Consider the following 14,928-nt stretch of genomic DNA (forward strand, 5'->3'; position numbering starts at 1 on the left):
ATGCATGAATTCTTCCCTTTTGCATTTTCATTCTCAACTTTCACAATTAGTTTATATACATGAGCTGATAACTAACTCCTCATAACAAACTCCAAAACTGCCCAACGGCTTCAACATGACAGCTACAACTTGCTTGGGCTCAAGAGACTCGCGACGATTCCCGTTGCTACTTATTTTGCATGGACACCATCTAACAATGTCTAAAGGAGTTTTAATCTATGATGATGACATAATTAAGATCTACTGTAAGAACATCGACAACGGTCATCTCTTAACCATCTCTTCCTTTCACTATTCATGAATCTCATACCACTTTTTACCATATCTCTTATTCAAGAGACATCATCTACCCCCAATTCATCCTTTAATGATCATTTTCATGAATCCCACTATTTTATTTCTTCAATTTAAAAATACAAACAACATTTCACTAATAAAACTTTTTCAAAATCTTAATATTATATTACAAATTTACTAAAAAAAAGTAGCACATAATTGAATACTTAAAATTTAAAATTACATAATTTAATTTTTAGAGAGAAAAATGAGTAAGAATAGTTTTTTTTATAATTATGTGATGAATTTATAGATAATTTTGGGATGAATTTAATGATTAAAAATAAAAAGGAAAACAAACTGTAATAAAATGGTAATATTTGGGAATTGGAAAATTTTTATTAATTTTGAATTTTTCCTGATTTATTTTTAATAAAATAAGCTAAGGGATAGGCTGAGTCAACCCACTACACCGAGAAGCCCCACGGGACAAGAGGCCCGCAATGGCATCCCTTAACCATCCCGTCTTGGCGGGACGAGTCCGATGGTTTAGGGATGTCGTTGCTGATCCTCTAAAACTTCACGTTCACACGCGAAAGGTATTTTACAGATTATCATAATGGTGGCTTTTTAAAAAATTCTCTTTGTATGATTACAAATTTATGGAGAATCAATCTTGGAATGCTATATTCCATGTTTCCAACTAAAACAACACATAATAACAAACGACAAACATAAAACAATGTGGTATAATAGCAAACCATATAGTAAAATCTAGTTGAAAAAAATTGTCCTAACATCAAACTGTAGCTGCTATAATTTCCATGACCTGAAAGAATTATTATGACTGTACAGAATGGTGAAAACAAGAACATCTAGAAAACAAATCCAAATTTCTACTCATATATGGCTGCAAATTCCTCTTCTATCATACTATGAGGTTCTGATTAATACAAGTTTTTACCTTCATACAACCACACGACGCTTCCATTTTCTCGTCTAGTATTCTATGTATTGTATAGCCGGTGGGTTTGTTTCCGTAGCCTCGACACCTGCAAGTTTTGATCAATGATGAGGTTGATCTAATCCTAGAGATGATGACTATGTGTCTCCAAAAATTTTGATCAATGATTTGCTACCTTTAACTTCACAAGCCTCAACTTCTCGCCGTTCTTGGACGAGGGCGCAGCAGCAGCACATCAGATGCGACAGAAAATCATCAACTAAGCCTCCCTGCAGATATACAAAAAATGCATCTACTTTTGTGAACATAGGCAAAAAAAGTAATTGGTGGGGGCTAGATTTTCTGAATTTTAAGTTCAACATGTCGATAAGCCAATTTCGCTAGTGAGAGGGCTTTCACACAAACTACTGGCAACCAAGGACTTTGTTATCTAATGTTGTGGAATCTTCTCCCTACTTTATAATCGGATCTAAGTGTTGAACTCTTCAGGCACGATAAAAAAAAATCGTGATGCTAGGCAAAAGAGAATTTACCTTGATGTTGAGTATTTTGCGGAGTTTCCTTCTGATGCAACAAGTGTAGCAGCAGCATGACAATATTAAAGAATACGCCAACAGGTCGTTGCATGTCTCTGCAGCAGCTGCAGATCAAAAGCATTATTACAGAAAACGCAGGAACTGAAACTAACAATTCATATAAGCAGTTATTAATGAGTTTAAGATTGGAAGACTGATCAGCTCAGTTAGTTAGAGGTGTTAAGTTCAAGCTTTACTCGTGTATTTTGGATACTTATTTATCGAATACGTATTCTTCTTATTTTATTATAAACATAAAATTAATAGATACTCCTATTTAGTGGTAATATATTTGCTACAGTTTAGAAGTATAAAAGAGCAAGCTAAACCAAGTTCATAATTTTGAATCTTTAAGTTAGTTCGCTTAACAAGCTTACTCAAGAGCTATCAAAACCGAGTAGTGTCAAGCTAAAAAATGACCTCCAAATTAATCCACTGTTTACTTTGATGGATTGATAAATTTTAAGCTTGTTTGGTCATCTTATCCTTCAAATACTCAATCCTATATTTATCAATCCGTCATATCACTCAAAGTAAATGTTCCTATAGTTGACGAGCTTCATTGAACGAGCACATAAAATTTTTTCTAGTTGAGATTCGAGTAGCTTGGCTTACTTACTTACAACCCTATCAATTACGTTATCTATAAACTCAACTGGTCAAGTGTTTAGTTAAGATTGTATCCACACATATAAGAGACTAAAAGTGTATAACAGATCGATACAAGCAACTTACATATGTGTCTATTAGCTGCCACTGAAGCAATTCTCGACAGTGTGCCACAAGGAAAAAATAAGGTTTTCATGCCTGCAGATTTCGAAAGCTAACTTAGCATACATATGAGAATAAGCATGAATACATACCTCGCTGGCGGATTTTTTTTTCAGCGAAGATAAGAAATGAAAATATTTAAGCAAAACAAATAGCAGATGAAAGAGCACTAAACGTCTCGTGTGATCAAATGAGTTACACCTCAATATATACCAATCAACAACACACTAATTTACAAAGTGGTTTTCAGGAGAGGTACTAAGAAAATACGAATCACCCCATCACATTTCTGACACTACGATAATTTTGAAAATATGTGATAAATGCATAGTTTCCTCAAAATTCCAGACCTTTATTCATCCAGTTACTTTATTATACAATTGCAATGCACTAAATTCATGATTCCGTACGGATTTGGCAATGAGCAAAAGCAAAACACGTGCGACTACCACAAGCAGAAGAGGAGTAACATACAAAGAAGAGGTTCTGAACAGCAGCCGAGTAAATCTGAATGCCATTCGCCAGGTGAACCTTTATATGACAGCAACTCATGTGTTGAGGAAACGGAAGATGTGTTCCTGTAAAACAGGAACAGATATATGGGTAAAATTAACGAACTTTCATATAACAACTTTCTGAAATGCAAATCAAGGTCTTAGCTGAAGAATATGAATGCTGGTTTATTGCTAAAGATTAGGGAATATATGCCAATATCGACCGTGCTACTTGCATCTCATATTGCTAAACTAATCGCTGATACTATTTATGAAAAACACAATAATGAACTAGGCAAAGACATAATTACAGACATCAAATGAGAATTCAATTTTTTTCAGGAAAGAAAAGCAACCTTGAAGGTGGTGGATTTCTACTGTTATTAGAGTAACTACGTTCCTTCTCACTGTTGACATCCGAATGAGCCTTCTCCACCTTCGATTCTTTTACAAGCGAACTTTTATCTTGCAAAGAAGTTGCTGCAACGGTTTCAGTAACTTCAAGCAGATGCTGGATCACTTCACACTGGCCAACGTCCAAATTAGCTTGTGAATGTTGCAGTTCTAACTGGAGCTTCTGGTTTTCCTTTCGTATGGCCTCATCAATGGGCATATTTGGGTAGGAACACGAAAGGGTTTTCTTCAAAACAATGGCATCATGTTGTGATTGGCCGCGTTTGAGAATCACATTTTGCACCTTCCTGTCCTCTTCGTCAAGTGTATACTCATGTTGGTCCATTTCAATCATTTCAACTCGTTCCTATAAGTATAAGAAATTGAATTATATTTTATCAAATGCCATCAATCAAAGAATTAAACTGTCCCATTATGATAATATAGAGACATCCGGTCTAATATAATGTCAACCACTCATCGCTATAGGTGTTATTTGCTCCAAGTTACTACTAGTACTCTACAGTCAACTCCAAATGCTATGCACTCCCCAAATAAAAGCTTCGTTAAGTCTTCCGAACTAAAGAAAAATGCTACAATTGACATAACAAACAAAGTAGTAGTAAAAGCGTATCGTATTTTATTTATAAATAGTACTCCAGCTACTTTCTCTCCTTAGAGCTGATTAAACTGCTGATAACTGCCAGGTACTTTTAAGTACAAAAATCGTAATATTAGGTGTCGTACAAACTATCCTAATAAATATTGTTGGGAAGACATCTGTTTCTCAAAGTGACATCTCAACCATAACCAACTGGTGGATTTCCAAATGCAGCAACATGTCTGCAGCAGAAAGTTTGGTAAAGGGTCGGACCAGAACCAACGACAGTGAAATAAAACTGATCTATCACTATCAAAGAGTTGTACATGGCACCAGCACACAGCAAGATTAAAACAAGAAAATGGACCAAATCATGTAGTAAATTCCCAAAAATCACCCATCAAAGATTTTTACCCCACAGTATTACCAAAGATAACTCACCAAACTCACACACACACACACACACACACATATATATATACAATAAAATTCAGCCTTTTTTGACATAACCTTGCAAGAAACATAAATGTAGCATAAAATCCAGACAATAACAACATAGAAACAATCATAACAGCAGTCTCGTGTTACTGATCAAATAATCAATGGACAACTCATATGAAACAAGGAAAATGGTACCCGAACACGAGCATTATCAACGAGGGTAATGAGGGGTATGATCTTCAAATATTGATCAATCTCATTCTGAGCCTTCCTGAACTGATAGACAATGTTCCATCCCATAGCCAGCAGATAGAAGTAACTCCTATCCTGGCAACTGTTAACCAAAATGTAGGACCTCCTCAATGCATCCTCGAGCTGCTCCAACGGCTCTCGAGTTTCTGGATACCTCTTCATCTCCGAAATCTTGAGACACTCCAGCAAGTTCCCAATCAGCTTGAGATGCCGAGCAAATTGCCTGCAGTTCTGCTTGTGCATTCTTGCTGTGTTTGCAGCCTTCACTATCATCCCAATCAGCTTCACCGCGTCGAATCCGGCTAGTTGGGCTACGTTTGCTATCGCCCCAAAATGATCCCATGAAGACATTCTTGGTAATATTATTAGATACACTTGAAAAGACTCTGTGTAATAACAATCAAGCCCAAGAATCACACAGATCACTGGAATTTTCAGCTGTTTTGACCTTAAAATCTCAAGAATTCAATTGTACTTCATCTGAATTTACTCCCTGTTGGTAAAAATCATATCTTTATGCAACTTCCACTAAACAATCTTGATTCTGGCTGCAGCAACACCCAAAAAAAAGAGGCAATTTAGACAACAATTTCCAAGACACATTCTCAACTCAAGCACTGAACGAGAACTGACAAAATCCATTCCCCAAAAGGTCAAGAAAATAAAGAAAAGCTGCAAAATGAAGAATGTTTGACTCAATCCCTTTAATTAACTGAAACCAAAAAACTAGAAAACCCACCTTTAAAATTCCGGAGCTAAACACATTGTAGAGCATTGTGATTGTGTGTCAATCAGAGAAAAAGGAAGCAAGAGAAGTAAAAACTGAGCAGAGATATATAAAGGGCGTCAATGTATTCATACACATGCAATTAGTGTAGTGAGTATTTGTAGAAAAAAATTGAAATTGACGGTCACGGCTGCGGTGTCGCTTGTCGGGAAGCAGGTTGGTATGAATGTATTTTCTTTTTCTGTTTTCCGATAATAAATACTCCAATTAGTGTATCATAATCTGCATTAAATGAGGATATTAATCGTGATTGGGACAAAGCTCATTTTTAGGTTACATTCCAATATTTTTCATCCACTCATTAATATAGACAAAAGTTAATTGGGTCATAAAAGGGTATTTTTATTGCAGCAGATTATATAGAAAAATAACAGTAATAGCTTAATTGTGTCATTAATCGTACATATTCAATAATCTATACATATATAAAAGTTGAGTTTTGGGGGCATTTTGGGAATTAAAAATTTTGGTTTGGGATTATAAGGTGTCATTATAAATATTTAAATGAATATTAAAACTATATGATTAAAGGATCTCTAAATGTGTGATTAAGGTTAAAAACGTGTGACTAAAGGGCATCTAAATTAATTTGCAGTTACATCATATGAAAGGTCAAAAAAATTTTGCAGTACCAATTATTTGTTTAAATAACTCCATAATAAATGGCATTAGGATAACTGCAAATAATTAAGATTGAGAAGAATGTCAAAAAGGTATTACGTTTTCTATTAATTTGGATTCCTTTAATCAAATGCATGTCTACATTGTGTATCATCGTCTCTCGATTAATGATTTTTAATTTAATATGTAGATTGTATTCTCTATGTTTATGATTTGATATATTTTTTTATATTGAAGATCTTCATATTTCTTTGCAATATCATGTAACCTATATTTTAGCAGCAACATGGCCTGCCGCAAGACAACGAAAGAAGAGATTAGAAGAGGAAAAGAGCAATATGTAAGTTCAACTAACATCATATCTTAACATTTTTTTTCTAACAAATTTGCACCACAATTGGAAACCACAACATGTTGTTTGAACAAAATAGTACCTTTCGGGTGGAAGCGCTACTACTTCAGTTAGTGGCAGTGTTGGAGCAATAGAATTAACGTCAGTCTTCATTTGACGATCGTTTTGGAAAAATAGAATTAACATCGGTCTTGAAGTTTGCAGTGACAAAGGATTTGGAATTTGTAGAACAATATAAAAAGAGTATTTAGTGTACATGTGGTGATGATGGTGGTGGCTAGAATTAATGTTTGTAAGTACTCCATATATACATTTTCATGTTTGATGGTACGAAAGTCCAAGATATTTCTATATTTTTTGTAAATAGTTTGGACAATTAGAAAAATTACAATCCCTTTCCTTCAATTTCTTACGTGTTGATACGTTTTTCTATTGCTATTACTTAATTGCATATGGTAAGTATATTAGAGTGCGAATAGTATTACTAATAATTTGTGAATTATTACTCTCGAGTGTATTGCCATTTGTTATAATTTTTGACTGAAATCTATTTTTAGTATTGGTTACTAATATTTTAAATATTTTATGTAAATATCTAGAAAATATATTTTTATGTTATTTTTATATGAAAGTCTTTCCTGACATAATGGCATTTACCATATCCGCGAGTTACCAAAAATGATTCTCTTTGAAATAATGGTCTATATACGCGAGTTACAAAAAAATGGATACTTATGGAAATGGATGCAACCAAATCGGCCACACAATCTTATGCATTAAATGCACAAAATGATAGCCATGTTGAGGTTGATGAAAGTTTTTTTAGCTGTAAATTACCGTTATAATATTAAATTGCCTTATTGAATTTTAATATTGTATTTGTAATTATTAAATGAAAATAATATACAATGACATTCATGTAAATATAAAATGTTATTGTCTTTGCTCACCTTAATTTTTTAAAATATATATGTAACTATTAGTTGCATTAGCACATCAATACACTTTCTATAGTAAAATTTAAATTCTATTAATGTATTGATATGTAAATGTTTATTATTCATAAAACAAACATAAGTATATTAATTAAGACTAACATCATATTAATAGCAATATGTGCTTTTTTTTTGCCAAATTCACGGATTAATTTAGACTTAACCCATATATAAAGGGGAGTTTTGGGGGCATTTACGGAATTATCATTTAAGCTTAAATATATAATTTAAATACTACAATCTAGACATTTAAGAATAAAAATTTTCTCACAAAGGTGCGTAGTGTGCCGCTACAAGCGGTCAAATTTAATTTAAAAAAATGTGTTTTGTCTCTTCACTTTCACTTGAATAATTTGAAAGGTCACAAGATATAAAGGATATTTATTATTAATTTAATTTACAATAAATAATACTATACCATTGAGTTACTATCAAATCTTCTATAAATACCAATTCTATTAATCAAAAAAATACTATTTCAGTAAAGATGCTTTTGTCCGTCAAATCATGTAGAGTATTATCTTTCTCTCCCAGCTATTTAATATAATTTATGTTTTTAATTATGTTATTTTACTTTTGATGCTTATCTTATTTTAGTTTCTTATCTTTCCTTTTTATTACTGTATTTTATTCTATTCATTATATTATTGCAAACAATTAAAAAATATATGTGGGCAACTATTTTGTAAAATCTTCACTTATTTTTGCAGGTATACTTTTGCCTTGAAAAAGCTTCAAAAGTAACAATTCTACACCAAGATATGAATCCACAAGCTGTTGGTTTGAAAAAATAGATATTATCATATTGGAAGACATAGTTTAGTTGGAGATTTGCGGCTATTCGGTTTTACCTTACTTAACTCGTAGAATTATCACATCACCGATTACTCAATACGCATGAAATTATAAACAATTCAAGATATTGACAGACTGGTTTACCTCTCTTGCTTTCATTCTTGCTTTCAAGAACTACATTACTGCTTTCATACTTGCTTTCAAGAGACAAAAACAGTTTCATAGTCTGGCCAGACAAACAATCTCCCCCACTTTCTCAACAATCCAACAATCACATCATCTTTCCACAGTGCGACGAAAGTGTGGCCACACTATTCGCCCACGAGACCGGTCGACTAGCAAGGACGGCTCCTGATCCCACCTGTGTACACAGCCTGATAGGGTTTGCGGCTCTACTCAGACCCGAATTCGTTTCACACATAGCCATATTTATGAGATTATTGCTTCAATGGCCTTCCATTTCATTTTCCAAAATTTATTATACATTTATTCGTTACTCATTTTCATACAAATACAATGGCGGAAATTATTGTCATTCATTTTCCAAAATTTGATAACATTTACGTAACGCTTAGTTTTTAATTTTTGAGAAATTAAATGGTTTTAAATTTTTTTAATAGGTGAAGAAAGTGAAAAAGTTTTGCGGAGTTATCTTCTATTTTTTGGACTATAAATATATGACATTTGGTAATTTATCCACTCACATTTTTTTTCATCACATTTTTCACTCCCTCCATATTTTCCAATACTCTTCATACTGTTTAACATGTAGTTATGATATTCTTTTTATTTTTTTCTATTATTAAAGTTTGTTTTAAAGTGATTAACAAAGTAAAATTGAACTGGGACGAAGGGAGGATTTTATTTATATTTGGCTCATTTGTTGGTCATGATGATTATATTTTAACGTTAAGGGTTTAGGATTAAGGTTTCAAGGTTTGGGTTTTTAGCGTATTAGGGTCACTATATTGCAATGTAATGAAGCTCGACTATGATAAAGTATAGTACTAATTTAAATGAATACAGAATACAACAAAGATTACACACAATTTTGTGACAATATTAGATTACACACAATTTTTATACTTCAAAATACAATTTTAAAACCGTTTTGAGGTTTGAAAAACTATCGTCCAATTTTAAAACTTGCAATACCACCAATTTATTTTCGGAATCAAAACTTGATCTTGTGTTAATCAATTAACAATTTAAAACCGTATGATAAAAAAATATTTCGTCGTGCATCGCACGTGGGTTAAAACTAGTTTAAGTAAAAATGAAGCTAAAAATAAAAGAAAGAAGTGAAAAGGCCATACAAATCAAAATGTCATTACAAATTTATTTATTCACACCTCCGCTACTAGTGTATACACAAGTTTATTTGAATAATAGGTAGTATTTAATTGTATGATTTTAATCTAGTGTCACGATTTATAATTATTATCAAATTAATAACGAATAATTATATACTAATGGATAGCAATTTAGTCACTAAATTATGATATCTTAGGTAATTATAATTTATCAATAAATTTTAGGATAAATATATAGTTATACATCTTAATATAATATCATAAGTATAATATAGTACTATCATAGTTTATAATCATCAATTGAATTCAACTATAATGTATAATGTAAATAAATAAAATAAAAATTATAAATAAAATACAAAGTATAAAAATAAAAACAATAAATGGACCTAAAATATTTGATGTTTTTTTAGGTGAATTGCTTACATTGGATCACTATTAAATACATCAATATTTTGTTATTATATTAATTTTATGGCTAATCATAACGTGGCTGGTTTGCACAACTCTTAAATTAATAGGAGTATTGGTATATGAGACTCACGTACAACATATATTGATTTTAGCGAAGAGCACACAATCTTTTATGTTTTTTTAATCGATTACACGACTAATGTGAAATATGCGAATAGAACTAAATAGCGAAACATGTTACATATTGATGAGGAGAAGGAATTTGTATTCGGGCCTAAGCATTTATTCATTTTGCTAGTCCAATTCTTTTACTTGAGAAAGCCACTTATCATGAGCCTAGAACATTTTTATTTCTTCCTTGTCAATCCCATTGGAAGTTCATAGTTCTCAAAGGAATTAAACACAGATTACCAGCTCCCATTTTTGCTGTTGAGATAGTGAGAAGGAGAAGGAGAATTTGAAGGAGACCAACGGCGGTGTTGAGGGACCAGGCGACGGCGACGACAGTGGTGGTTCGAGGACGGCGAACAGCAGCGGCGCAAACGGTGAATCGTGTGGTGGGAAATTGATTTTTGCACTACTCCTACACCATATGCTACTCCACCAATAGAATAGTGCCATGTATATGTTTTTTAAAATGAAAAATCTCCTACATCAATTGTTACTCCCCCAATATAGTAGTGCCATGTGTATAGCTTGTCATTCTTATTTATTTTAAATTAGATATCAAATGGCACCAGTAAAAATCTCTTCTAAGTTCTACTACCACATATTTAATTTATTTTCAATGCATAATCTCCTCTTGTGCATCTGCTTTCAATATATAATCTTCTTGTGTGCAGGGGTGGACACACGTGAGATGAGGGCCCTCACCCAAAATTTCATTTTCTTAATTTTTCTACTTCAAAAATTTTTGAAAATTTCATTAATGATCTTCAGCCTTTACTAATTTGTTGCAGTAGACGACTAAATGATCTGAATTTGAAAGGTAAAAAATGGCTGAATTGAATTAAAAAAACAAAAAAATACAGAGATAAAATGGAGAAAAAAATGCCTGTATGTGGTTGAGGAAGACGAAGACCCGTTTATTAAAATTTAAAATAAATGTGTATATTGTGAAAAGTAAAAACATTGACAGCATGAGGTGGTGTTCATTTATTGGTTCTTGTTTTAAAATGCTTTACTTTTAAATGACTACTTTTTGCTTAAAATAAAATGTTTCTTTATATTGTACGTGCCGTGTATTAATTTTTAGTTGAACATAAAATTTTAATGAATGATAAGTTTTCACGAATAATTCATCATTTACAAAATATGGAGTATAATTTTAATTTTATTTTAATATATTCTACGTAAATTTAATAATTTTACAAGTATTGAACTAGTACTATAATAGTTGATGTTTGTAATTTGTTTGTATGATATATATTCCCTCCGGTCAGTTAGTGGAGTTTTATAATAATTGTTAGTAAAATAAGTTGGTGAAATGTAAAAATGATAAAGTAAGATGAGATATTTATTGTATGGTCCATCCAAATAAAAAAATATGTGATATTAATTGGGCACGGAGAGATTATGTATTTTAACTTTTTTTATCTCTTAAATATAGAGATTTTGGGAGCATTACTGGTTTTAATGTCAAACTGAACTAGTTTTGTTCAATGAACCAAAATAGCTAAAAAGAGACTTTTTTAAGGACAAAACGAGTAGTATAGTAGAGCCCGTACCGACAAAATTTTCTCCGTATGCCCCTACTGGTGTGCATTTAAATAAATCTAGATGTTATATGCGTAGAACTAATCAAGATCATTTAATTAAAATAAATTCAAAAAATTTATATTTCATCAAAAATTGGAATAGCAATAATAATGATAATAATAATACAATATTATATGCATGGAACTAACAAAGATTATTTCATTAAGACAAATTCAAAACTTTGTGATCGAAAATTGGATAATAATAATTCAAAAAATGAAGTAACATCAATTCTAGTAATTAAGTTACCTATGCACATAACGTGAAATCTTGGAGATCCTTGGAGTTAAGAGAATCAAAGTGGAGCAACTACTACTGTTTTGAATCTTTTGATGTATTTATGCGCCGTAAAGTTTTTAAAATATTAGGTGTTTTGTTTTTGGATGAGAATGATAAATAAATGACTTTAGATTTTAACATTTAAGGTATTGTTTTTATTTTCTTTTTATTTCTATTCTCTATATGGCAATATTGTATTGGCATAGTAGGAGATGTATATCTGCATTAATATAATGAAACATTTAATCTTTAATTCTCTTATTTACAAGAATATACACATGGCACTATTATATTGATGGAGTAGCAATTGGTGTAGGAGATTTTATTTTAAAGAATATACATATGGCACTATTCTATTGGTGGAGTAGCAAATGGTGTAGGAGATAGTTGAGGTGATTCGCTCAGCCGATCGAGGGGGTTTCATGTTTATGGTAAAAGTTATATTTTTTTAATTAATTTCTTAAGCAAATATTTGCTTAATTGATAGTATAAGTATTCATGGATTTTGATAATGTTAAATGCGTAAATATATCATACTTTCTTCGTCCCATAGAAATAGACTAATTTGGGACGATACAGATTTTAAAGCGTATTTGATAAAGTAAGAGAAAAAATAGTAGAAATAATGTAGTGGATAGTGTGACCATAAATAATAAGGTAAAAGAGAGAAAAAGTAATTGAAATAATATAGGGGAAGGTGAGACCTATAAATAATTGAGTAAAAAAAAGGAGAAAAAAATTTCATAAATAAATATAGACTACTTTTACCGGATGGACAAGAATTTTAATAGAATTGAACCCAATCGGTTTTACATTCTCTTATTATCTTTGTTGTTTTAATTTTCATGAAGTTGGGACATTTTTTAAGTATGTGCTCGGTGGACATGATCCTCAATACCATGTTTTGTATGAATGAATGTTTTCATCCCATGTTGTTGGCATTTTGCACGACGTCAAATGCCCAAGATTACGTCACCATGACTAACAAAGGAAGTGGTATTTGTTTGATGATCAATTCATAAATATATGTATTATTATATAGTATCCCTCCCGTTTTAGATCATTGATTCTATTTTCACCGTAGAAAATACAATCTATTTATTTAATTGAAACAATTTAATGAAGCCTATTCTATTCATCACCGTTTTTTGTTACTCTCTTTTATATCTTTTTTCACTTATATACTCATCAACAACAAACAAAGACTTGTATTACTCTTTTAATTAAACCTAACCAACCTGATCCCATGTTGTCATTTCTATCGATATGAGTTGGCACGACAATCAATGTCTAAAAGAATTTATGCCCAATTTAAACGAGGGTGGATCGATGATAACAAAAATTGTATTTATGGAAGGTGTTTAATTCGGATCTGATTGGATTTATTATTTTCGATCATACATAGAAAATCCAAATAGGATTAGTTGGATCCTGTCTAAGTACATGTAATGTTGCAATACAATTTTTAATATATAATACTATTATTTATTTTTTAATTTGAATTTATTGAAGATATAGTGTACAAAGCATTTTGGCATGTACAAAATTATTTTGAAAATAGTGTGTACAATGGTCATGTATATTAATATCAAAATTAATGACATACGTACAGTGGCGAATGCAGACTTTTTAAATTGGGGGTACGAATTTTTATGATAAATAAACATACAACATAAAAAAATAATACATTAAAATATAAAATAAATTCAATTCAATTCAATTATAATATATATAAACTACCACAAAATAGTACTAAAAGGAGAGAACATAAAAAAAAATTACTAAAATCTTTAAATATAAGTAACAATCTAGAGAATAAAATGATAATCTACAAAATATAAATCTAAGTAAAATAAGTATACAAAAAAGAAAACAAAATCATAAAACTTAATCTGCAAAACATAAAATATAAGTTAAAAAGTATACAAACAGGGAATAAAATCATAAAACTACAAAGCAGAATACAAATGAAAAGAAAATTGAGTTCAACAGGAGTCAAACTCGGGTCTCTCCATGTAGGTAAAATACCTCTCCAACCGCTGCACCACTAATGTGTTTTGAAATATGAATCTAAATATAACATTATGAACCCAATTATTTGGGGGTACAGTTGTACCCCTTGTTATAAGCTGGATCCGCCAGTACAATTAACCATATATACTGAAAACAACAATAAGGAATTCAAATTATTACAACGATATCTATATACCAATTATGGAATTTTCTTAATGACTAGCCATATTTGATATTAACTCTACAATACTATAAATATAGGCTCTCCTATGAAATGAATAGCAACAAGAAAATCATTTGCGTTCTTCTTTTCAATTGCTTTCACGTCTTGGTTGAATGGCTTCTTCGAATTCTGCTAAATTACTATTTTCATGCTTGATTCTACTTTCTGCTGTTCCATTGATATTCTCTTCACGTTCTTTGGAGAGCAAGACACTTTTTCATAAACTAGGGTTTGATGCTTCCCTGGATGGAATCTTGCCCCAGAACAATGTGCGTTCGTCGTTTCATGTTGTGCCCACTGAACCCAATCCGCTCCATAATAGTGCTCCCAATCTACCTAACCTTCAGTGATCATTCCAGTCATGAAGTGCCCCGAATTGATATAGGTTCGTTATTTAGAACCGAACCGTGCCTAGTGTGCCCAATCCTCTCCATAATGGCACTCCAGTACCCTCTTCTCCTCCAAAGATGAGAGTATGAAAAATCCTAGTTGCTAATGATATGTTTTGAAGGATTATTATGCTGAATTTGATATATCCATATATATTGAATGGATATTATGATGTACAAATTGATTTCTATCGACATTATAATCGAGCTTTAATCGTTACT

The 14,928-nt window shown here is 31.5% G+C and overlaps 1 protein-coding gene across 2 annotated transcripts; it reads right to left on the reverse strand.

Moving 5' to 3' along the window:
- Window positions 1-1,007: 1,007 nt before the first annotated feature.
- LOC121772654 (protein MID1-COMPLEMENTING ACTIVITY 1-like) lies at window positions 1,008-5,645 on the reverse strand. Of its 2 annotated transcripts, none has more exons than XM_042169842.1 (8): window positions 5,507-5,645; window positions 4,711-5,315; window positions 3,437-3,840; window positions 3,061-3,164; window positions 2,551-2,622; window positions 1,774-1,880; window positions 1,416-1,509; window positions 1,008-1,328 (listed from the first exon to the last, which is right to left on the reverse strand). In XM_042169842.1, exons 2-8 carry the CDS (start codon window positions 5,116-5,118, stop codon window positions 1,276-1,278), a joined length of 1,242 nt encoding a protein of 413 aa, XP_042025776.1. In that variant the 5' UTR covers window positions 5,119-5,315; window positions 5,507-5,645; the 3' UTR covers window positions 1,008-1,275. The 2 variants fall into 2 exon arrangements, with proteins under 2 accessions (XP_042025776.1, XP_042025775.1); XM_042169841.1 differs by having other exon boundaries at window positions 4,711-5,311; window positions 5,507-5,615.
- Window positions 5,646-14,928: the final 9,283 nt, after the last annotated feature.

This window comes from Salvia splendens, chromosome 16 (genome assembly GCF_004379255.2).
Source record: "Salvia splendens isolate huo1 chromosome 16, SspV2, whole genome shotgun sequence".
Classification (NCBI taxonomy): domain Eukaryota; kingdom Viridiplantae; phylum Streptophyta; class Magnoliopsida; order Lamiales; family Lamiaceae; genus Salvia; species Salvia splendens.

Excerpts from the sequence above, each read along its gene's own strand:
- LOC121772654 (XM_042169842.1), bottom strand. The coding sequence starts at position 5,118 with ATGTCTTCATGGGATCATTTTGGGGCGATAGCAAACGTAGCCCAACTA. Across the intron at positions 3,165-3,436 it reads AGAAATCCACCACCTTCAAG|GAACACATCTTCCGTTTCCT; the intron begins GTTGCTTTTCTT and ends CCTGTTTTACAG. Across the intron at positions 2,623-3,060 it reads CTGTTCAGAACCTCTTCTTT|GCATGAAAACCTTATTTTTT; the intron begins GTATGTTACTCC and ends CGAAATCTGCAG.